Source organism: Eulemur rufifrons, chromosome 8, assembly GCF_041146395.1.
Source record: "Eulemur rufifrons isolate Redbay chromosome 8, OSU_ERuf_1, whole genome shotgun sequence".
Classification (NCBI taxonomy): Eukaryota; Metazoa; Chordata; class Mammalia; order Primates; family Lemuridae; genus Eulemur; species Eulemur rufifrons.
Genome location: NC_090990.1, coordinates 121,998,950 through 122,025,168, shown reverse-complemented (window position 1 = coordinate 122,025,168; position 26,219 = coordinate 121,998,950). Strand labels below are relative to the sequence as shown.

The 26,219-nt window shown below is 34.9% G+C and overlaps 1 protein-coding gene across 12 annotated transcripts in view; it reads left to right on the top strand.

Moving 5' to 3' along the window:
• The window catches only part of DCAF6 (DDB1 and CUL4 associated factor 6), a 125,067-nt gene that overhangs the window by 28,926 nt on the left and 69,922 nt on the right, over window positions 1-26,219 (top strand). For all 12 annotated transcript variants that reach the window (XM_069480893.1, XM_069480890.1, XM_069480891.1 and 9 more), the window contains 6 exons: window positions 9,119-9,232; window positions 11,011-11,146; window positions 13,314-13,528; window positions 23,094-23,187; window positions 24,527-24,646; window positions 25,371-25,631. In XM_069480893.1, the coding sequence (XP_069336994.1) occupies window positions 9,122-9,232; window positions 11,011-11,146; window positions 13,314-13,528; window positions 23,094-23,187; window positions 24,527-24,646; window positions 25,371-25,631 (937 nt within the window). In that variant the 5' untranslated portion in view covers window positions 9,119-9,121. The remainder of the gene's footprint in view (window positions 1-9,118; window positions 9,233-11,010; window positions 11,147-13,313; window positions 13,529-23,093; window positions 23,188-24,526; window positions 24,647-25,370; window positions 25,632-26,219) is intronic.

The following is a 26,219-nucleotide window of genomic DNA, read 5'->3' as shown; positions in this document are numbered from 1 at the left end:
GAAGAGACTGTCGTTTCTCCATGTGTGTTCTTCGCAGCTTTGTCAAAAATTGGTTGACTGTGTATGTGTGGTTTTATTTGGAGGCTTTCTGTTTTGTTCCATTGTACTATGTATCTGTTTGTATGCCAGTACTATATTGTTTTGATCACTGTAGCTTTGTAATATCATTTGAAGTCAGGAAGAGTAATATCTCCAGTTTTGTTCTTCTTGCTCAAGATTGCTCCATTTATTTTGTGTCTTTTGTGGCTCCGTCTGAATTTTAGGATTGCTTTTTCTATTTCTGTGAAAGATACCATTGGAATTTTTTTTTTTTTTTTTGAGACAGAGTCTCGCTCTGTTGCCCGGGCTAGAGTGCCATGGCATCAGCCTAGCTCACAGCAACCTCAAACTCCTGGGCTCAAGCAATCCTTCTGCCTCAGCCTCCTGAGTAGCTGGGACTACAGGCATGTGCCATTATGCCTGGCTAATTCTTTGTGTATATATTTTTAGCTGTCCAGGTCGTTTCTTTCTATTTTTAGTAGAGACGGGGTCTCACTCTTGCTCAGGCTGGTCTCGAACTCCTGAGCTCAAAAGATCCTCCCGCCTTGGCCCCCCAGAGTGCTAGGATTACAGGCGTGAGCCACCACGCCTGGCCACCATTGGAATTTTGATGGGGATTTCATTTAATATATACATCCCTTTGAGTAGTATGGACATTTTGACAATATTGATTCTTCTGATCCATGAAAATGGGGTATCTTTATATTTATTCGCATCTTCAATTTCCTTCATCAGTGTTTCATAGTTTTTATTTTTTTAAAGCTTACTTTTTTTATTTTTTATTCAGAGGATGTTGTGAGGAGAGGTATTCAGTTGCCTTATTTATTTTTTTTGAGAAGACTCTCACTCTGTCACCCTGGGTAGAGTGCAGTGGCATCATTGTAGCTCACTGCAATGTCCAACTCCTGGGCTCAAGGAATCCTTCGGCCTCAGCCTCCTGGGTAGCTGGGACCACAGGCACAAGTCGCAATGCCCGGCTGGGGTTTTTTCTTTCTTTCTTTCTTTCTGGCAGAGACAGGGTCATCTCACTCTTGCTCACGCTAGTCTAGAACTCCTGAGCTCGAGCAGTCCTCCAGCCTCGGCCTCCCAGAGTGCTAGGATCACAGGTGTGAGCCACCGCACCTGGTCCATAGTTTTTAGCATACAGATCTTTTACCTTGTTGTTTACATTTATTCCTAAGTATTTTATTCTTTTTGATAATATCTTAAATGAGATTGTTTTCCTAATTTCTTTTTTTTGGATAGTTTGTTGTTAGTATATAGAAATTCACCTAATTTTTTAATGTTGATTTTGTGTCCTGCAACTTTGTTGAATTCATTTATTAGTTCTAGCAATTTTTTGGTGGAGTTTAGGATTTTCTATATAGAAGATCATGTCATCTACAAACAGAGGCAATTTTACTTCTTTTAACAACATTTTCTTGCCTAATTGCTCTGGCTAGGACATGGAAGTGGTGAGAATGGGCCTCCTTATCTTTTTCCTGATGTTAGAGGAAAAGCTTTCAATTTTCACCATTGAGTATTATGTTAGCTGTGGGCTTGTGTGATATATGACCTTTATTGTGTTGAGGTATATTCCTTCTATACCTAATTTGGTGAGAGTATTTATCATGAAAAGATGTTGAATTTTTGCCAGTGCTTTTTCTGCATCTATTGAGATAATATGATTTTTGTTTTTCATTCTGTTCATGTGTATCACATTATTGATTTGCATATGTTGAATCATCTTTGCACCTCAGAAATAAATCCCACTTGGTCATGGTGTATTATCCTTTTAGTATGGCGTTGAATTCTGTATGGTAGTATTTTGTTGGTGATTTTTGCATCCGTATTTACTGGGTATATTGGCTTAGAATTTCAAAGAAATAAAAAAGGAAATTAGAAAATACCTTGAAACAAATGGAAATGCAGATATTAAAACTTATGGAAATGCAGCAAAAGCAGTTCTGAGGGAAGTTAATGGCAATATATGCCTATGTTAAAAAAGAAGAAAGATGTCAAACAATCTGACATCTCATCTCAAGGAATTAGAAAAAGAAGAAAGTAAACCCAAAGTTAACAGAGGTAAGGAAGTAACAAAAAGCAAAAGTAAATGAAATAGAGACTAGGGAAATAATAGAAAAGATAATCAAAAGTAAGAATTGTTTTTTTTGAAAAGATAAAATTGACAAACTTTTTCTAGACTAAGAAAAAAAGAAGACTCAAACAAAATCAGAAACGACAGAGAAGACATTAGAACTGATACATAAGAGACTGCTACGATCAATTATATGTCAACAAATTGGATAATTTAGAAGAAATGGATAACTTTCTAGAACCATACAACCCACTAAGATTGAATCATGAAGAAATAGAAAACCTGAACAGACCAATAATAAGAAGATTGAATCTATAATTAAAAATCTCCCATCAGAAACTTTTCAAAAAAAGATAGACTAATGGCCAAGAAACATGAAAAAATACTCAACATCTCTAATCATCAAGGAAATGCAAATCAAAAACACAATGAGATATCACTTAACTCCAGTGAGAATGGCTTTTATCAAAAAGCCCCCAAACAGTAAGTGAACCATCACAAGAATGGAAAAACAAACACCACATGTACTCACCATTAAATTGGTACTAATAGATCAACACTTATGTGCACATATGGGAAGTAACATTCATAGGGTGTGGGGCAGGTGGGAGGGGGCAGGAGGGAATGGATAAATTCACACCTAATGGGTGCAGTACACACTGTCTGGGGGATCAGCACACTTGTAGCTTGACTCGGGTGGTACAAAGGCAATTGATGTGGCCAAAGTGTTTGTACCCCTGTCGTATCCTGAAATTAAAAAAAAATTTTCCCATCAAAGAAAGCCTACTACATGATGGCTTCACAGCTGAACTCTACCAAATATTTAAAGAACTAATACAAATCTTCTCAAACACTTACAAAAAATTATAAACTCATTTTATGAGGTCTGCCATAAGGCCAGACACGGGCAATACAAGAACTTTTTTTTTTAAACTAATATTTTTGAGTCCTTTTCTTAGTGGTTGCTTTGGAGATTACTATTTACAAATTAACATAAAGGAATCTAGTTCAAGTTAATTACAGTGTAATTTCAGTAGTATACAAAAACTTTGCTGAAGTACAACTTCAACCCCTCCTCTCCTTCATGTCATACCAGTTAGATCTTTAGACATTATAAGCCCATTAATACAGTTTTATTATTGTTGTTTTCTGCTTTTATCTTTTCAATCAGAGGAAGAAAACAAATACATTTATATTGTATTTTAATTTACCTATATGCTTTACCTTTACTATTGCTTTTTATTTCTTTGTGTGCCTTTGAATTACTGTCTAATGTCCTTCCATTTTAGCCTGAAAGACTCCATTTTGTACTCTTGTAGCTCAGGTCTTCTAGCAATGAATTGTCTTCAGTTTTGTTTATTTTGAAATGTCTTAGTTTTTTTTTTTCTTCATTTTTGAAGGATAGTTTGCTAGATACACAATTTTTTTTAAAAAAGTTGAGAGTATTATGGAGGTACAAACACTTTAGTTACATAAATTGTCTCTGCACCACCAGAGTCGCAGCTACGAGTGTGCCTATCCTCCAGACAGCATGTACTGATATCTATTAGGTGTGAATTTACCCGTCCCCTCCTCCCCGTTCCCACCTGCCTGACACTCTATGAATGTTACTTCCCATATGTGCACGTAAGTATTGCTCTATTAGTACCAATTTAATGGTGAGTACATCTGGTGTCTGTTTTTCCATTCTTGTGTGACTTCACTTAGAAGAATGGGCTCCAGCTGCATCCAGGATAATACAATAGGTAGTTCACCATTTTTTTAATGGCTGAGTTGTACTCCATGGTATACATATACCACATTTTATTCATCATTCGTGTATTGATGGGCACTTCCGTTGTTTTCACATCTTTGCAATTGTGAATTGTGCTGCCATAAACATTCAAATGTATATGTCTTTCATACACAATTCTTGGTTGACACTATTTTTCTTTTGGCACTTTAAGTATGTCATCCCACTGTCTTCTGTCTTTCATGGAGTCTAATGAGAAGTCAGCTTTTAGTCTTATTTAGGATTTTCTTATATGAGTTTAGTTGGTTTTTGTTTGTTTAGTTGGGTTTGTTTTTGTTTTTGTGGGGTTTTTTTGCTACTTTTAATATTCTGTACATCTTTGGCTTTTGACAGTTTAACTCTCTTACATGTACAGATTTGAATGTTTTAGTTCATCTTACTTGGAGTTCATCAAGCTTTTTATATGAGTAGATTAATAATTAAATTTGGAAAGTTTCAACAGTAATTTCTTTGGATATGCTTCCTACTCCTTTCTTTCTCTCCACTCCTCTTGGAGTCCCATTTGCATATGTTGGTGTGTTTTCTCAATCTATTCATTATTCTTCATTCCTCTATTTCTCAGACTGGATTATTTTGATCAACCTATATTTAAGAGCATTGATTCTTCAAATCAGTTCAAATCTGCTGTTTAGCTACTCTAGTGATTTTTAAATCTTAGTTATTGTACTTTTCAACTCCATAATTTGAACATGGTTGTTTATTTTAGTTTCTGTCTCTTTCTTCATAATTCTTTTTTTAGAGAGATATTTTTTCTTATATTTTCCTTCAATTCTTTAGCCATGATTTCTTTCAGTTCTCTGAACATATTTAGAATAGATTAACATCCTTCTTTAGTTAGTTCAATCTTTGTGCTTCCTTAGGGACAGTGTCTATTGACTGCTTTTTTTTTTAAATGTGTATATAGAACATACTTTCTTTCTTTGCATGCCTCATAAGTTTTTGTTGAAAACTGGACCTGTTAAATAATACAGTGTGCCAACTCTGGAAATCAGATTTCCCTTCCTTCCCAGGTTTTGTCGTTGTTGCTGTTTGTTGTTCTTTGCTGATTAGTGATTTTCCTGGAATAATTATATGAAATCTGTATTCTTTTTCAGGTATGACTGCTGAAGCCTCTGCTTGGTTAGCTTAGTCATAAATTAATGATTTCACGGAGACTTCTTTAAGTGCCTGGAGCCAATAAGTCTCCCAGTCTTTGTCAGAGGGGTCTGTGTGTTTGGGCATGCCTAAAATGACCTGACATTTTATAACTCTGCCTTAGCTTTTACTTCTTGCTTATGCCAAGGGTCAGGGTCAGCCAGAGATGTTAGAATAGAGCCTTATTGGGTCCACGTTGGGCGTGTGCACAACCTTACATATGCACATTGTTTTTGGATTCCTAGAAATATTTTGTAGCTTTTCAAATTCTCTTGTGGACCCCTAATTCTCATTTTTCCTTTTAAGTTTTTTTGGTCAGCATCTTGTTTGCCCCACCTGATATTGCTGCCTCAAGCAACTGTGATGTTATGTCCTTGCTGCTGATTTTTTTCTTTTGACAAATACCCTTAATGTAAGTCCTCAGAATGGAGCTTTCCCAGGGAACTTCAAGAAAGCTTAAATAGTGATAGTTATTTGCAGATGTGGCTTTTGGGAATGCTCCAAACTCATATTATGACTTTCATTGGCTGCTGAAGTACTACTTTTCATAGCTACTGAAGTTTCAAGGCTGTTGGTTATGAAAGCTGCCATGGAATTAAGGAAAATACCACAAGTTAAAATGCTCAAAGCTCACTTTTCTTTCTTTTTTTTCCAACCTCGATAGTACTTTAAATTTTTTTCTGAGATTCAGCCATTTGTCTTTAATAAATGTTCCTTGGATTGTTCTGATCCCTCGGTTAATTTTCAGAGTTCTAAAACCGTAGATTTTGACAATTATGGCAGTATTTTCAGTGCTTTTTTTGGAGGAGCATATTTTCAGAGGCCTTTATTTGGCCATTCCACAAGTGCAGTGCTTCTATAACATTCTTAGGGTTTTCTCCACCTTTTTGAGGAAGGTTAAATTGTGAGGAAAATTCTTAAGTGATGCAGATATCTGTAACATATCCTTATAGAAATTAAAGCATGAATTATAAAAACTAGACTTTTGATAATTTAATTTTATAATAGTGTAATGAGTGTAACATAGTTTTTCATTAATTAGATTAACACATTAACTGCCATGTGGATTATATTTAACTCACATTGGTTTTGAGCCCAGGGCCTCATAAAGCATATATAACTCACCTTGGGAGCCGTGAGAACTATTTTTAAAGTTGCATATAACTCACGCACAGAAAACAATAAAAAATAACAATTTTCCATTAAATTAGAAAGGATCGTTTTGTTTTCAAAGTTTTTATTCTGTTTTCGTAATAAATCACTGTGGCCCCAAGGAAAAAATTTTTTTTCTAGTGTGGCCGTCAATGTGTTGATGAATTCATTTATTCCAGTTTTTAAAAATACCTTTGGGAAAGTGTGCTCCTAATAATTTAGTTTGTAGACAGTAGGATACAAAGATAAAAGTGACCTTTTTACTTAATAAAGTCATCAAAGCTGAGTCAACAACAAATTGCATAAACATTTCTTATTGATAAAATAGTTTCATAAGTAAATTGTTCAACACTGCTGACTTGATGAGATGGAAATACTAATGCATATCTTTCACAAATATGAAATGAGTCAAAAGTCTTAATCGTTTTCCTTGAAATGTGCACTTGATTCTGTTGAATATACTTTTTATAATTTCTTTTGCAGGTTATAAATCTTGTTATTTTGTATTGGTTGCAAAATGAGTTCAGTAGACATTTCTATATTTAGGTTTAGTAGCTTAAGAGTGATATATTTTGCATGTTTGGCTTAAAACAATACAAATTTATTATCTTACTGTTCTGGAAGTTAGAAGTCTGAACTGAGTTTTGCTGTGCTAAAATCAAAGAGTTGGCAGGTCCATGTTCCTTCTGGTCTTGCCTTTTCCAGCTTCTGGAGGCCACTTGAATTCCTTGGTGCAAGACCTCTTCCTCCACCTTCAGACCCAGCAACTTAGTATCTTCAGATCTCTTTCTCTTGCTTTTTCCATCATCTTGTCTCCTTCTCTGACTCTCCTGCCTCCCTCTTTCACTTACGAGGACCCTTGTAATTATATTGGGCCCATGTTGGTGGTCCAAGATAACCACCCCATGTCAACACATTTAATTTTTGTGTGTGTGTAAACATTTTTAAAGTTTTTACTTTAATTTAAAAAAATTAAACAGTGCTTAATATGTGCCAAGCACCATTCCAGGCATTTTATGAATATTAACTCATTTAATTCCTCATAACAACTCAATACCATTTACAGTTTACTGATGAGAAAGCTGAGGCACAAAGAAGTCAAATGACTTGCCAAAGTCATCTAGCTTAGCAAATGGTGAAGCTGAGCTTTTTTTTTATTTCATGATATTATGGGGGTACAAACATTTTGGTTACATGCTATGACTTTGCCACACAAAAACGATGATTTGAAGCATGCCCTTCCCCCCGTACAGCACTCACTGTGTGAGTTTACCCACCCCCAACCCCCCAAAGAATGTTACTACTGTGTGAGCACCTACATTTAATTTAATCATATCCACGAAGTCCCTTTTGCAATTTACTAAGGTAGTGTATTTATAGGTTAACAAATAGGACATGGACATCTTTGGGGGACCATTTTTCTGGTTACCACAATAATAGAAAACAAAGGTTTTCTAAGGAAACTTTTTAAAAATAATTACACAGAAAAGTGCTGGCATCATTTGTGTACAACTTGATTAATTTTCACAAAATATACGTGTACACCTAGAACAAGAACAGCCCCCAATAGGTCCTTTGTGCTTCCCAAAGGGTTTACCACTTCTAGTCTTGTAACAGCAAAGATTAGTTTTGCCTCTTTTTTTTAACTTTATATAAATGGGAATCATGTTGTGTGTTCTCTTTGTATCTGGCTTTGTTCACACTGGAGGTTTGTGAGATTCATTTTTATGTTGCTATGAATAGTAATGATTTGTTCATTATTATTGCCAATTTAGGAATAGATCACAATTTCTAATCCTACTCTTTTGTTAGATATTTGGGTTGTTTCACATATTTGGCTAATACGAAGAGTGCTGCTATGAACATTCTAGCACATGTCTTTAGATGCCCCTATGCATTTATTTTTAGTGGAATTGCTTGATTACAGGAGAGATGTGATCAGTTTTAGTAGATACTGACACATGGTTTTCCATGTGATTGCACCATTTTACAATCCCGTTGACAATGTGTGATTGTTCCAGTTGCTTCAGAACCTCATCAACACTTGATATTATCAGTATCTTTCATTTTGGCCATTCTGGTGGGGTATAGTGGTATTTCCTTGTGGTGTTAATTTGTGTTTCCTTGATGACTAATGAGTTTGAGCACCTTTTCATGTATACACTATTTCAAACATAAGAACATACCTTCCATTGTTTGGGTACCATGTCTGGGAATGGTAAATGCCCAGTTTTGGTACTGTTTACTTCTAGGGACAGGAGAGGGCAAGTTCTTGAGGCAGGGTTCAGAGAGGGCCTCAACTTACAATATTGTCATTGCTGAATTATAAGTAGATATAGGAATATTTAAAATATTTTAATTCTTTTAAAAGGGATTTTATTGTGGTAAAATATAAAATATCTCATCTTAGCTGTTTTTGAGTGTGCATTTCAATAGCATTAAGTACATTCACATTGCTGTGTAACCATCACCACCATTAAAAAATTTGAGAGGTCAGTTTATGTGCTTAAATCATTTCAGCATCCCACAGTTTTCTTAAACATTATCAGAGAAGAAAATTTTCTTACATATCTATAATACAATTATAAGTTCACATACAGAAAATGTAAAAATTAGGCCTTGAATATCTACCTAGGGGAGAATCTTTCTTGTCAAATTGTTAAAAGTTTATAATTTTAATGAACTTTTTATCTGAAGTTATATTCTAATTTTCAAAGTAATGAATCGTATTAATTCAGTTGCTACTTGTGTGTTTCTATCTGTAGTATACTGTTTTGAATCATATTGTGTGTAAGTCATAATGATTAAAATACATGATTTTGTTGCCTTTACCTTAATCATTTGATGAAATAATAGGAATGTTTTTCAAAGCCATCTGTTTAAATGTTCAGTATGTTCACCTATGCTTTTGTTTTCATCTTCAGATTATGACTGTACCAAATGACCCTTACACTTTTCTGTCTTGTGGTGAAGATGGAACTGTTAGGTGGTTTGATACGCGCATCAAAACTAGCTGCACAAAAGAAGATTGCAAAGATGTAAGAATCCAATTTTTGTACAAGTGAGAAAAAATTATTAAAATTGGACAGTAAGTTATCTTGGTGATAAGATTATGGGTGAATTTAAAATTTTTTTGTTTTGTAAAAGTTATCAATAAGCATATATTTTATAATTACAGTTTTTAAAATTAAAATGTTAATATTGAAGTTTAGCTTATATTTTAATTGTACATTTAAAATATATTTATGAAAATTTGTGTAATTGTTCAGTATACACTCTCTAGTATTATAAAAACCTGAAGAATTTATCAATATAGCTCATTTACTCATAGAAACAAATTCGACTTGTCCCAGTAACAGTAATAAAAGCTTGTGGTAGTTTAATGTCTTTTTTCCCTCTGTCTTTTAAACTGAAAATCACTATATTCATGCAAATTTAGCTCATTTCTATAAAGGTAATATCAGGTTTTACTTTTTAATGATTTTTTTTTTTTTTTTTTGAGGCAGAGTCCCGCTCTGTCACCCTGGCTAGAGTGCCGTGGCGTCAGCCTAGCTCACAGCAACCTCAAACTCCTGGGCTCAAGCAATCCTCCCGTCTCAGCCTCCCAAGTAGCTGGGACTACAGGCATGCACCACCATGCCTGGCTAATTTTTTCTGTATATTTTTAGTTGTCCAGCTAATTTCTTTCTATTTTTTAGTAGAGACGAGGTCTCTGTATAATGTTGTAAGGTAAATAGTTAAATAAAGCGTAAGGTAAAGGAATTTAAAAACATGGTTATGCTAAGAAGAGTGAAGAGCCAGAGTCATTTAGACAAAACAGTATGGAATCAACAGAGTGCCTTAAAGATTTATGTATTGGGTAACAGCTCTTACGTCTTCTAATGCTTCTGTCTTTTGCAGGATTTGTATGTATATGTGTATTTTATTATGGGGACTGATAAGGAGAAAGATTTTACAAGTTAAGCATAAAATGTTTAAATTAGTTAATATTTTTGTTGTGTTTTAATAATAATGATTATAAATAAAATATGAATACCATATAAAATAATCATCAATACTTACAGACAAAGGTAGATTATAAATCCATCTTTACTGTCAAATGGACCAATAATAGCAGCTATTTTTAGTGGTATTAATGACTTAGTGATACATTACATAGGTAATGAGTTTTTTACATTTCTAAAGAAGGATTTCATTATTCATGAGTATGGCAATATTTAGCAGGCATTTCTGAGTAATAATTCAAATTGTATTATAACATTATCATATAAAATGTAGCTAGTGAGTACTAGCTAGTTTTGAAAAGGGTTTTCATTGTGTTAATATAAATAAGTAGTTTCTTGAATTATTACCAGCTGTTTCTAGCTGCTGCTGATTTAGCATAATTACTCAGTGTTTTAGTCTTATATTTGGGAGTAAATTTTAAATCTCTAAGTTTAGTATTTCCACATAATACTTTGATTGGTTTGTAAGGAAAGTGTGCAATATTGTAGTAGAAATCAATCAATTTTGGAGCTGTATAGCAAACAAAAAAGAAAAAGTATTTTTCTTAGAGTGATAAATTGCCAAGGACAAGTATTGACTGAGTATATTTATTTTGGTTTCACATAGGCTGAATGTGTCAGAAACATTTCTAGTAGAAACTGGAAAAATAAACTAAAAGAAAACCATATTGTTGTTTTTCCCCTCATTGTTATGCTGACTGAATTAGGATTTCTATTTATTTTCTTCTAATTACTAAAGGGAGACAGTTTTAAATACAGTGTTACCTCTATTGTATAGTTCTATGTAACTGGTAGTATGTTATCTTTTATAGGATATTTTAATTAACTGCCGACGCGCTGCCACATCTGTAGCTATTTGTCCGCCAATACCGTATTATCTTGCTGTTGGTTGTTCTGATAGCTCAGTACGAATATATGATCGGCGAATGCTGGGCACAAGAGCTACAGGTAAGAAGATAATAGTAAAGCAAACATAAGGCCATCAATCAGTTCAAAGAGTCTTTATGACATGTTGTCAATTTTAAAATTTCTTTAGTTATAAAATTTCAGGAAATAGAATGTATGTAAATAATGTAGATTATCATAAAAAATACCATTTCACCAAGTTTTTATGACTCAGTTGGGAAGATAATTTTGTAGTTTATCTTACCACTTTTAAAAGTTGTAACATGTGGTATATTAGGACTCCCATAACAAATTACCATAAACTGGGGATGTTACAACAACAGAGTTTCTTCTCTCACATTTCTGGAGGCTAGATGTTTGAAATCTAAGATGTCTAAGAGTTGGTTTCTACTAGAGGCTCCATGCCTTTCTCCTAGTTTCGGGTGGTTGCTGCCAATCCTTGGTATCCCTTGGTTTGTAGACGTTATCACTCCAATCGCTGCCTCCATCTTTAGATGCCATTCTCCCCTGTGTGAATTTGTGTCCACATTTTCCTCTTCTTAGGACACCAGTCATACTGCATTTAAGGCCCACCCTAATCCAGTATGACTACATTGTAACTAATTACATCTGTAAAGACCCTATTTCTAAGTAAGGTCACATTCTCAGGTTCTAGATAGACCTGCATTTTGGTGGGACTCTGCCATTTTTCAATCAAGATGATAATAGTAAACGTGGTGGAGAGAAAAATTAGAATAGTGACTTGAGTATGTATTAATGTATAGCATATACTTAAGCCTGCTTAGCTTAAAGTACTGTTAACAATGCTGCAGTATTGAATTTGAATCTAATTTAAACCAATTATTTCTCTCCTCATTCACTGTGGGATCAAACCACTTCTAAAATAATCAATTGAAAGTCAACATCCGTTAGCATGTTCCCAGTAAAGGAAGGCCGGGATTACTTATGGACACAGACACACATATATACACACACAAATACAAATATTAAATATACATTCATATATTCACACGTGATATTGTTTTTAAAAACGGGCAGAAACCAACAATGTCAGTAAAAATGGACATAGATTATGGAAATGGGAATACCAGATGAGATCTTTCTTTTTTGAACTGTGATTGAGGAGTGTGGTCTGTTTGGATGTATACATTTAGGGGAAACAGTAGAATATGAAATTACAGGCTAAATGATTGTTTCTCAACATATGGGACATAATTGACATTTTGAATAGGATAAGATTTCATTGTGAAAGATTATACAGCTTTGCGGAATTCTTAGAATTTAGTATTCCTGGGCCCCCAGAACACAAAGTGCCAGTTGTACTCCTCCTCAGCATATTGTGTTATATTGAAGACTACCAGAGTTAATTAAAATAGGAATAGTATTCTTATTCTGTTGCGATGTAAGAGGGAAATTTCATGGCAATCAGAAATCTTTTAAAAAATAAAGTAAAAGATGAATCATCTTAAGGATATTATAATCTTTTATCTAGTATGCTAATAAGTAATAGCTTTCCTATTGTAGAAATTATCTTAATTTGAGGGAAACTTAAAAGGTGACTTAGTGTGATTATAATCAGAAATCATTTTAATTATCAAATAACTCATATTTTAACAAAACATTTATATAATCTGGAATTATAGGCAATCATGAATTTTTTTGTAGATATGTTGTCTTTATACTGTAATTTTTGTTTGTCTGGGTTTTTTGTTTGAGACAGAGTCTCACTGTGTTGCCCAGGCTAGTGTGCCATGGCATCAGCCTAGCTCATAGCAACTTAAAACTCCTGGGCTCAAGCCATCCTCCTGCCTCGGCCTCCTGAGTGTCTGGGACTACAGGCATGCATTACCATGCCTGGCTGATTTTTTCTATTTTTAGTTGCCCCACTAATTTTTTTTCTATTTTTAGTAGAGACGGGGGTCTCACTCTTGCTCAGGCTGGTCTCGAACTCCTGACCTCAAGCGATCCTCCAACCTTGGCCTCCAAGAGTGCTGGGATTACAGGCGTGACCCACCTTGCCTGACCTATACTGTATTTTTGTTTTGTTATAAAATTGCACTGTCAAAGAAAGAACCTCTTCTAGAAATAGAATGTAATAGCTTAGATTTATACTGCTACATTAAGTCACGTCTCTCATAATTCAGATTAAGAGTTTTAGAAATGTTTTTTTTAAATATTAATTTTAAATAACTTTCTGTTTCTTATTTAGGGAATTATGCAGGCCGAGGGACTACTGGAATGGTTGCCCGTTTTATCCCTTCTCATCTTAATAATAAGTCCTGCAGGGTGACATCTCTGTGTTATAGTGAAGATGGTCAAGAGATTCTCGTTAGTTACTCTTCAGATTACATATATCTTTTTGACCCAAAAGATGACACAGCACGAGAACTTAAAACTCCTTCTGCAGAAGAGAGAAGAGAAGAGGTAGGTTTACCTCTTTATTCAATTCAGAAAACATTAATTCAGTGACTCCTGGGGCCCAAGACAAAAAAAATAGCATTAATTTTCAAAGGCAATTACAGTTTGGGGAACAAAAACATGAGACATACTTGAAAGAATATAGGCTAATAAATAATTAAGACTAAGGCTCTAGAAAAAGTATTGTGAACTATTTTTAAAGAGAAAATATTTAATAGCAAAATGTTTCTCTAACTTTGTAGATACATAGCAGCAGCAAGAAAGATCAACAATTCTAACACTTGCAGAAAAGACAAAATAATAGAAAATCTGATTATGAAGTTCCAAGAGACTAAATGTTAATGTCCATGGACTAGTGACATATAATATCTCTAGGTACATTTTACAAAGTACTTATGAGTTAATGGGAAAAAGACAAGTTAAAGTTGGCATATGTATATTAAAAAGTAGGTGAATGAACTGAATTACTGTCACTAAAGTGACTATAAAATAATTAATGATTTAGAAATAATACTTCCTTGACAGTACATAGCCATAGAAAAATGTTTGCTTTTAACCTGTTAATCTTCGTTCCCCAACATGTTTTTCACTTTGGCTTTGTATTTTATAATGTCCCGTGTGTATTCACTCTACACTTTGGCTTGTAAATGTCTCTTGAAATTAACCATTGATTTTTAATATCAATGACTTTTTGGTATTGGTTTAATGCCTATTAATGAATACATTTTAAAGATTACTGAAGAAAAACAGTGATTTTGTAATTCCTGTGATATGCAAAACCAAACTCAGTCCTCATAATTTCAGGTTTAGAGGGCTATAAAATTATAAAAAATCAGGATTAGTTTATAAATATGTTTTGTGATTTTAAATGTGGCAGTGTGTTTAAAGTGAATTGGGAAATTGGCAAGGAAGAAGGGTATGATGGCTAATGAAAACTATGAGTTTATTGTTCTGGTAGAAAACATGAAATCTGCTCTGTCATTTTGTTGTTGCTGTGTAATTTCATATGGGTAAGTTAAGTTACAGTCAAACTTTGTGCCTGTTACATAATGAAAGAGTTGGAAGTCTGTGGACATTTTAAGTGGGCCAACTGGTTTTGATACTATAGAATACTTTGCCAAAAGATATTTATATAATCAGAGTGAATGATGCTGAGTCATGAACACTGTGGGTTTTTTCTGGAAGTGTTTTTCCTGGTATTCGTTGTTGAATTAACTAAATTAAGAAAAATAATTCTTAAAATGGATTAAAATTATGAAAATAAATCATGCTTATTGTAACAAACTATTCAGAGGTATACATAGAAGAAATTAATAATTTGTCTCCCTCCTAATTCCAACATTTTTGTTTGGTGTTTTATACTAAAACCTTGACGATAGTGTTCAGACAAACTCATCTCAACGAATATTTATTGGGTGCCTACGATATACCAAGTCTTACACTAAACTTTGGAAAATCAAGGATGACCAGACAAAGACTTTGCCCCTCATTCAAGGAATTTACAATTTAATGGAAGTAGAGATATAAATAAATAAATGTGTGAAACTTAATAGAATTATATACAAGGACTCTGATCTATGTAAGTAGAAAAAAGTAGGGAATAATTGATTTTGATTGGGAACATTAAAGTTTAAGCAGGATTTTAAAGCATGAATAAGAGTTTATTATATGGCTTTTTTCTTATGTTTCCATGATATTTTTGTGTTTTCTCAATTTGTGTGGGCCTCTTTTTATCTTCTCATATCCTCTAATAATTTCTCTTTCATGTTTTCCCCATCTTTCTTTGGTATATTCTTTTGTCTTACTCAATTTTTTTGTACTTCTCATTTTCTTTTTTTTTAAATTCCTTTTTTCTTTTTATTCTTTCCTTTCTTTTCTTTTTCCTGCAAAATATATTTGACAATTTCCCACTTGTTCCACCCCACCATTGGATGCATTAGTTGAATCCATTATCTCATTTATCTTTAATTTTTTTTCTTTTTATTCTTTCGTTTTCTTTTTCCTCCAAAATATTTTTGACAGTTTCCCACTTGCCCCACCCCACTGTTGGATCCATTATCCATTCTCTCAGTTTTCTTTATTTTTGTATTCATTTTTTCTTTTTACTCTTTCCTCTCTTTTTCCTCCAAAATATTTTTGATAATTTCCCACTTGCCCCGCCTCACTATTGGGTCCATTGTTGAATCCATTCTCTCATTTTCTCCTGGTCCCCATAATTTGTCCCTAAAAATATGTTCCAGATCTGACTACTACTTACCACTCTCACTGCATTACTGCCCTGATCGGAGGCATCAGTATCTTTCTCCTATATAAGTAGGGTAGCTTTCTAACCAGTCTTCCTGCTTTCACCCCCTATCGTCCTTTAGCTAAGGCGTCCAAAGTGATCCTTTGAAACATAAGTCCAGTCATGCCCTTCTTCTCATGAATACTCCAGGGGGCTCCCCATCTCACCCAAAGCAAAGCCCTTACAGTGGCTTCAAGACCTTATATTATCTGTTCCCCATTACTACTTCTGCCTGCTGCTTTGCTCTCGCCACATCTACTTACTTACTAACTCAGATGGGCTAAGCGTGCTTCCTACCCTAGGGCTTTTGCATTTACTCTGCCTGAAATACTCTTCTTCAGATATCTGGATTTCTTCTTTCCTTATGTGTTTCAGGTCTTTGCGCTATAACCGTCCAGGTCAGACCCTACTTTACCACCCTGTTTAAAATCACAACCTTAACTCTCTGGTGCTGCTTGCTCCTCTTCAACTCTATTGTTCTCCACAACACATCACTTTTTATATATATTCTACTTTTTTATTTCATGTATTATTTCTTCCACTAGACTATAAATTCTGTGACATTGGGGATTTTTTTTTTTTTTTTTTTTTTTTTTGCTGTTTTGTCTATCATTCTTTTCCAATACCTAGAATAGTACCTAACATATAAAAGGTGCTCAAAAAAATATTTGGTGACTGAATGAATGCTGTACCATTTTCAGTATTCTTGACTGGGTTATTGTACATACTCAAAAAGTCAAATTTGTTTCTAATTTGAATATCTTATTATAGAAATAATTGCTGAGGTCGTAACACCAGTTCTTTGCCTATATAATATAAAAATTTCTCTCTCTTGTAACCAGGAAGCAGGGTTCTATATATTGTTCTAAATATAGTTCATGTAAAGGGTGAGGCCCTCTCTTTCTGGGAGGGATTATGTGTCTGAGGTTTTGGACAGCTGCCACACACCAGGCCTTTTCTGTTCTGGCTATTCCCTGTCCCACATCTGTGTCTTCCTGTGTAGATTTTGCTATTCTCGGTTGGTTAGCCATACTTAAACATAATATGGAATCTGAGGATGTAGAGATTTTTTTTTTTTTCCCCCATTCTCTTTGTTGCTTGGTATGGTTTTCAGGAGAAATCAGAATATTTAGAACTAAGCTGTGGCCAAGTTTTTATCAAAACCTGCTTAATTGTGAGGGGGAAAAAAATCAGTGAATGTTATTTTAAAGAAATAAAGATGAAAAGAGTGGCCCACAGAATGGGAGAAAATGTTTCCAGATCATATATCTGGTTGGAGTGTGGTATCCAAAATATATAAAGAACACTTACAACCCAGAAAAACAAATACCCAAATTATATTAAGGTAGAGGTTTTGAAGAGACTCCTTCAGAGAAGAGATACAAGTGGCCAATAAGCACAAAAGGAGATAACTCAACATCTCTAGTCCACAGGAAATGCAAATCAAAACCACAGTGAGGCACTGCTTCCCACCCACTAAATAAAAATAGTGGATGGCCAAATGAGAAAGGCAGACAGTAACAAGTGTTGGGGAGGATGTGGAGACACTGGAACCCTCTTATACTGCTGGTGGAAATATAAAATGTTGCAACTGCTTTGGGAAACAGTTTGTCAATTACTCAAAAATTAAACAGAGTTATCATATGACCCAGCAATTCTACTCCTAGATACCCAGGCATACCTTGGAGATATTGCAGGTTTGGTTCTAGACCACCACAATAAAGTGAATATTGTAATAAAGCAAGTTGCACAAATTTTTTTGTTGGCTAGTTTGTATAAAAGTTATGTTTACACTATACTGTAGTCTATTAAGTGTGCCATAAGCATTATGTCTGAAAAAACAATGTACAGACCTTAACTTAAAAATACTTTGTTGCTAAAAAGTACTAACAATCATCTGAGCCTTCAGCAAGTTGCAGTCTTTGCTGGTGGAGGGTCCTGACTGATGTTGATGTCTGCTGACTGGGCAGAGTGGTGGTTGCTGAAGGTTGCAGCAGCTGTAGCAACTTCTTAAAATAAGACAAGGATGCAGTTTACTGCATTGAGTAACTCTTCCTTTCAGGAAGGATTTCTGTGCAGCATGCAATGCTGTTTGATGGCATTTTACCCACAGGAGCTTTTTTCAAAATTGAAGTTAGTCTCTCAAACCTTGTTGCTCCTTTATCAACTAAGCTTATATGATATTCTAAATCCTTTGTTGTTATTTCAATAATGTTCACAGCATCTTCACCAGGGGTAGATTCCATCTCAAGAAACTGCTTCCTTTGCTCATTCCTAAGAAGCAGCTCCTCATCTCTTAAAGTTTCTTCATAAGATTGTAGAAATTCAGTCACATCTTGAGGCTCCACTATTAAATCTAGTTCTCTTGCTATCTCCACCACATCTGCAGTGACTTCCTCCACTGAAGTCCTGGAACCCCTCAGAGTCATCCATGAGGGTTGGAATCAACTTTTTATAAATGCCTGTTAATGTTAATATTTTTACCTCTTCCCATGAATCAAAAATGTTCTTGGCCAGTGTAGTGGCTCACACCTCTAATCTTAGCACTCTGGGAGGCTGAGGCCGGCAGATCGTTTGAGCTCAGGAGTTCAAGACCAGCCTGAGCAAGAGTGAGATCCCATCTTTCCCAAAAAAATAAAAAGAAGTTAGCTGGAGAACTAAAAATATATACAGAAAAAATTAGCTGGGCCTGGTGGCACATGCCTGTAGACCCAGCTACTCGGGAGGCTGAGGCAGGAGGATTGCTTAAGCCCAGGAGTTTGAGGTTGCTGTGAGCTAGGCTGACTCCACGGCACTCTATCCAGGGCAACAGAGTGAGACTCTGTCTCAAAATAAATAAATAAATAAATAAATAAATGTTCTTAATGGCATCTAGAATGATGAATCCTTTCCAGAAGGTTTTCAGTGTACTTTGCCCAGATCCATCAGAGAAATCACTATGTGTGGCAGCTATAGCCTTGCAAAACATATTTCTTAAATAATAAGACTTAAAAATTGAAATTACTCCTTCTTTGATCCACGAGTTGCAGAATGGATGTTGTGTTAGCAAGCTTGTATTAGCAGACATGAAAACAACATTTATCTTCGTATATATCTCCATCAGAGCTCTTGGATGACCTGCATTGTCAGTAAGCAGTAATATTTTGAAAGGCATCTTTTTTTTTCTGAGCAGTAGGTCTCAATAGAAGGCTTAAGATATTTCAGTAAACCATGCTGTAAGCAGATATGCTGTCATCCAGTCTTTGTTATTCCATCTATAGAGCACAAGCAGAGAAGATTTAACATAATTCTTAAAGGCCCTAGGATTTTCAGAATGGTAAGTGAACATTGGTTCCCACTTGAAGTCACCAGCTGCATTAGCCCCTGACAAGAGAATCAGCCTGTCCTTTGAAGCTTTGAAGCCAGGCATTGACTTCTCCTCTCTAGCTGTAAAATCCTAGATGGCATCTTCATCCAATAGAAGGCTGTTTCATCTACATTGAAAATATGTTGTTCAGTGTAACCAACTTCACCTATTATCTTAGATCTTCTAGGTAATTTGCTGTAGCTTCTACATCACCACTTTCTGCTTCACCTTGCATTTTTATATTATGGAGACTGCTTCTTTCCTTAAACTTTATGAATTAACTTCTGCTAGTTTCAGACTTTTGTTCTGCAGCTTCCTCACCTTTCTCAGCCTTCATAGAATTGAAGAGAGTTAGGGCTTTGCTCTAGATTAGGCTTTGGCTTAAGGAAATATCATAGCTGGTTTGATCTTCTATGCAGACCATTGAAACTTTCTCCATATGGGCCATAAAACGATTTTTGCTTTTTGTCATTCAGGTGTTCACTGGAGTAGCACTTTACATTTCCTTCAAGAACTTTTCTCTTGCATTCCCAACTTGGCTACCTGGCACAAGAGGCCTAGCTTTCATCCTGTCATGGGTTTTGACATGTCTTCCTCACTGAACTTAATCATTTATAGCTTTTGATTTAACATGAGACATGTACAACTCTTCCATTCACTTCAATACTCAGAGGCTACTGTAGCATTATTAATTGGCCTAATTTCAATATTGTTATGTCTCAAGGAATGGGAAGGCCCAAGGAGAGGGAGAGGGATTAGGGAGTGGGAACGGCTGATTGATGAAGCAGTAAGAACACACACATTTATCTGTTACGTTCACATTCTTACACAAGTGCAGTTCGTGGAGCCCCCAAACAATTACAGTAGTAATATCAAAGATCACTGATCACAGATGACTACAACTGTGAGAAGGAAAAAAACACTAACACAGTTTTTTCTGTTCCCTCACTCAGCAACAATCAACACAGAAAATTTCTGTGACCAAATGTGGTCGAGGGGGTCTCCCCACCACCCAGCAAGTAATCAGTTCTATAGTGGACATCAGTGGGTGTTCTCCAATTCAGTCCTGACACTGCCTATGTGAAGATGGCATCAGATCCTACATGTTGAGGTCTCAGTCTCTCAAGACTCCTTCCTCCCTCCCCTAGACACCAAGTTGCGAGTCTAGGCCTCCAGAACTTCTAACTCACCAACTTCAATTTGGGGTTCCATAACTCCTCTTTGGATTTGATTAATTAGCTAGAGCAGCTCACAGAACTCAGGGAAACACATTTACTGGTTTATTATAAAGGATATCATGAAGGGTACAGTTAAGAGATGCATAGAGCGAGGTGTGAGGGAAGTGACCCAGAGCTTCCATGCCCCCTTGGGCCTGCCACCGTCTAGGCACCTCCATGTGTTCAGCTATCCGGAAATTCCCCAAATTCTTGGGGTTTTAGTGGAGACTTCATTGGATAGACGTGATTGAAGCATGGACAACTGTGTTGAAATGTGATTGGGCAAAAAGGGTATGATCTAAACTCCGTAAGGCCTGTCTGTTTCAGATTCTTTTTGGCCTCTCCATGTAGCATTCTTCAGGGTATGGGGCTGGACCCTCTCTGGAATGAGGATCTTATAACCCACAATCAGATTAGAGTCTTGCCTTGGGCAGTTGAAAGGAAGTCAGGAGAAGATCAGAGAGAGCACTTCTGTTTGTTGTAACAAGGGCTATGGGAGTTATAAGCCAGGAACCATGGATGAAAATCAATATATGTATCATAAAGAAAACAGATGTAGTAATAATGAAAAAGTTTGGAATATCGTGAGAATCGCCAAAATGTGATGCAGAGACATGAAATGAGCACATGATGTTGGAAAAATAGAACCAATAGACTTGCTCGAGGCAGGGTTGCCAAAAACCTTCAATTTGTAAAAAAACATTGTATCTGTGAAGCTCAATAAAGCAAAGTGCAATAAAACGAGGTATGCTTGTATACTCAAAAGAATTGAAACATGTTTCTACAAAAACTTGTACATGCTCAGTAGCAGCATTTTTCATAATAGCTAATAAGTGGAAACAACTCAATATACAACTGATGCATGGATAAACAAAATGTGATATATCCATAAAATGGAATACTATTTGGGCATAAAAAGAAGTGAAATACTGATAAATGCTATGATACGAATAAACCTTGAAAATATGCCAAATGCCAGACACAAAAGGCCATATATTGTATGATTCCATTTATATGAAATGTCTAGCATATTAACTACCATGTGAATTGTATTTAACTCACACTGGTTTTGAGCCCAGGGCATCGTGAAACATATGTAACTCACACGTCTCTTTACCGTGAGCCGTGTGAACTATTTTTCAAGTCGCATATAACTCATGCACAGAAAACAGTAAAAGATAACAAATTTTTCATTAAATTAGAATCATTTTGTTTTCAAAGTTTTTATTCTGTTTTCATAATAAACACTGTGGCCCCAAGGAAAAAAAATTTTTTTTCTAGTGTGGCAGTCAGTGTGCTAGAGTGGGCATATCCATAAAGACAGAAAGTGGATTGGTGGTTGCCAGGAGCTGAGTGGAGGGATTAGTGGGAAATGACTGCTGATGGGTGTGGGGTTTCTTTTTGGGGTGATAAAAAAAGCCCTGGAATTAGATCGTGATGGTTGTTGCACAGCTTTGTGAATATACCCCACTGAATCATGTACTTTAAAAAGTTGAATATTATGGTATGTGAATTATATTTTAATATAAAATGGTAAAAATGTAATGGAGTAGAGTGTCAGATGCCATAAACATGTCAAATAAGCTTTGAAAGGTATCATTTGACTTGGCAATTGGATTATTGATCATATTATTGACCATTTTTATAACTGATGAGTGAACTTGGCAATTGATCGTTCACTGGTAACCTTGGCGAGAATGCAACCAGTGGAAAGATGGGGAATCAGTGGAAAGATTGACCACATGGTATTGAGGGAGGAGTGGTAAATAGTATGAATATAGACTTTTCTCAAGAAGCTTGAGAATAAAGTAAAAGCAAGAGAAAGGACTGTTGCTGCATAGAAATATAAAATTGAGATTTTATAAAAGTGGGATATTGTTTTATTTATTAAAAATGATAAGAATCTTTAGCATGTTGTGAGAAAGAACCAGGAGAGAGAAGATGGGTGTAAGTGTAGAAGAGAGAGAATAATTGTTGAAGGAAGGTGCTTGAGAGGTTGAAGGACTGGAATAAAAAGTACAGATGGAGAGATTAGGTTTAAACAGAATAAATGATACATCCCTTGAGAATGGATGGAAGGAATTAGAAAATTGTAGATATAGAAAAAGTTTGTAGAATTCAGCTGAAGAAATTGATGTCATTTCTACAGGACTTTATTTTCTCTGAAGTAGGAGGAAAAGTTATCAGCCAAGAATGAAAGCAGTAAGATGGAATAGAAACTTGAGACAGGTGATAAAGGGTTGGAATAGATGCTGGGGGGACTGGAGAGTAAATTGTCAATAATATGTAAAAATAATAAGTCCCATTGTTAAGTGTGTAGGTACTTTAGATATTTGTCTTCACAATAGAAAACTAAGGCTCAAAGTGATTAAATATCCTGTTGTCAGCTGGAAAGTGATACAGGTAGGATTAGAAATCACATATAAGTGTGATTTCTAGATAAGAAATCACATATAAGATTTCAAATTTGCAGTCAGTCTTTAGGTTGAAGATATTAAGTACAGGCTGTTAATATCAGTGGATATTTATCATCATATTGAATGTTGCAACAGACTGATATAGCTTATATCCGTGTCTCTCGGATTTTGTTCTAGCATCTCACTTGCATATTCAATAAAGAAAGTAGGGAGGTGGAAATAATCTATTAGATTTAAAGTATGCTTTAGGAGTCAAGAGCAAATGAGTTTTAGACTTACATAGAATTTACCTATCCTTATCTTTTAGTTACGACAGCCTCCAGTTAAGCGTTTGAGACTTCGTGGTGATTGGTCAGATACTGGACCCAGAGCAAGACCTGAGAGTGAACGAGAACGAGATGGTAACTATACTTTGGTCAGCTTTTTTTGGTATATGTCATTTAAAAATTAATATTTTAGCGTGGTTCCAGTTTCTTCACTATTATAAATGATGCTATAATGAGCATCTTTGTACACGTATCTTGATAATTTGTGCAAAATACATTTTAGGATAAATTTTTAGAATTGAAATGGCTGAGTCACTGGATAACTACATTTTAATTTTTATCAAATTACTCCCTCAAAAAGATGCACTAATTTACATTCCCACTGGAAGTATAAGAATGCTCCATTGACTCCCCCAAAATTGGTTGTTGTCAAACTTTTTAATTTTTGCCTATTGTATATAAAGAAAAATGAAAACTCTTAATTTCTAACAGAGATTTATAATAACACATAATTTTTTTTTTCTTTCTATCAAGTGCTTTTGACACACATAAGAAACTACCTTGGGAGCTTTAAGGTAGCACACTTTAAAATAGAATTAATATGGCTGTATTTTATTAAATGAGTCTGTAGCCAAATTCTTTTTCTTTTGACTTCTGAAACCTCTTTTATCCTCAGAAGCATATTCCCCAATATACAAGTATTATCCTTGGTATTAGTTTACAGTATATATTTAAATATAAAACTATATTACATAAAGGTAATAAAGTGTAAAATAAATTCTGATTTCAGAGAAAATGTAGGAACAACTGATTTTCACTTTAAATTATATGATTGTGGAATAGAGTTGTCACAATTTTAATTTGACACCATACTTTTAATTTGAAAACTCCCTTAAGAAAAACTCATTTATTTACAGAGGAAAAGGAGTGAGAGAAGAGACAAAATACTTTCTAGTTCCAGTTGATTTCAGATACCTGGAATTTACTTACAGTAAATGATGATGAAAAATAAATTCAGTTTAAGGAAAATTCATGCAAAAACATAAGGCTGTTTTGTGTCTGTACTTGATGATAATGCTTTATTGAGAGAGAAAAACTTTCTTTTAATCTATTCAACTTAGAATTCACGAGCCCTTCCTGGCTGGGCATTCTTGGAAGGAAAGATAAAGGTTGGGGTAGGAGTAGAAGGTGTGGAGTTATCTAAGAATAGGCAAAGATAAAGGAGATTTGTGCCATGTTCTCAAGGAACTTTACCGTACAATAAGATGGAGAGTCACTCATATAGACATTACCATAAAATGTGATGATGTCTTTAATAAATTTAGGTAATTTATTTAGGCAATTTGATTTTTTTAAAGTTGTTTTCATTTTAAAGCCCATCAAATCTACGTTTTTGCATTAGTGATAGGTTTTTGCATTAGTGAAAAATCCTGATTTATTATTAAACTCACTGATAAGACCTGTATTGTAATAGGAGAGCAAAGTCCCAATGTGTCATTGATGCAGAGAATGTCTGATATGTTATCAAGATGGTTTGAAGAAGCAAGTGAAGTTGCTCAAAGCAATAGAGGAAGAGGAAGATCTCGACCCAGAGGTAATTTTTCATATTAATTAAAGTCATAAAACTGGCCAAAACCATTGAAATCATTTTTATTTATATTATCTAAACTACACCATGGTTTACATCTGCAGTAATCACAAGGTTCTTACTGTGTTATGTGAAGCAGTAGAGAACAAAAAGTATTGGATATAATTTGTCCCCTGGGCCGGGAGGAGGGGAACCTGCGGCCTCAAGGCCACATGTGGTCCTCTGGATCCCCAAGTGCAGCCCCTTGACTGAATCCAAACTTCATAGAACAAATCCTTTTAATAAAGGGATTTGTTAAATTTGGATTCAGTCAAAAGGCCACATTCAAGGATCCAGAAAGGCCACAGGTTCCCCACCCCAAGGTCCCTGTCCCTTACCTTTTGCTTTTCTCAAAAAAAAGTAGAAGAGCCTGAGTCCCCATTTTAAGACCCTTTTAAAGGTACTGTGAATGGAAATATATAAAATTCTATAGATTAAAATTTTTATGTAATTGGAAAGATTGGTTGTTTTAACAAGAATATGTTGTTGATAAATTTTTACCACTCTTGATTAACTTATTTGTTCAAATGGACCAAACCACCAGTGGGTGTTATTGTTATCCTGAAGTTACATATTTGTGTGTGCATGCACACAAGTGTTGTATATATGTTTCCTGAGCATATCTCTTTAGAGTAGTTGGTTTTGGAAAATATTTAAAATTTGAATTTACATTAACATGTATATTTTGAAGGTGGAGCGAGTCAGTCAGATGTTTCAGCTCTTCCTACTGTCCCATCAAGTCCTGATTTGGAAGTGGGTGAAACTGCAATGGAAGTAGATGCTCCAGCTGAACAATTTCTTCACCCTTCTACGTCCTCTGCAATGTCGGCTCAAGCTCATTCGGCATCATCTTCCACAGAAAGCCCTCATTCTACTTCTTTGCTGTCTTCTCCAGACAGTGAACAAAGGCAGTCTGTTGAGGCATCTGGACACCATGCACGTCATCAGTCTGGTGAGGATGTTACTCTTAAGAAGGCTATGGTTCCTCTGATGATTTCAAGTAATGGAAACTTCTTTATAGGTTATTTTGAAGATACTAAATCACATCATCTTCTTGCTGTAATAAATAATTAAAATGACACGTAACATGTAACTTAAACACAAAATTCAAGTATGCCTAACTTGCATGAATTGTAACAAATAGCCAGAATCTTCAATTTGCATTAAATAGTTCTTTTGAAAATACAGATGCCAACAGATAGTGTTTTGACATAGTTTAATGCCCCTGACTTAAAGATTACTTTGCAGATCATTATAGACCAAAATATTTTTCTAGATTTATTTGATTGTATGTCTATATTAAAGTGATAGTGAAAATATAGCTCATTATTATTAGTTCCATTTTATTTATATTCTTGATTATTTTTCCCCAAATCATGCGATGCTTTTAATCCATTCTATATGGTAGATTTGATATGGTCTCTTGTCAACAACATATACAATTTACCAAAGGAATTAATGTCTCTAATATTTACATGAAAAAGAATTATTTTACCAAATCTTTATCTTCTTGGTACTTGATGTTAGTGAAAGAAATCAG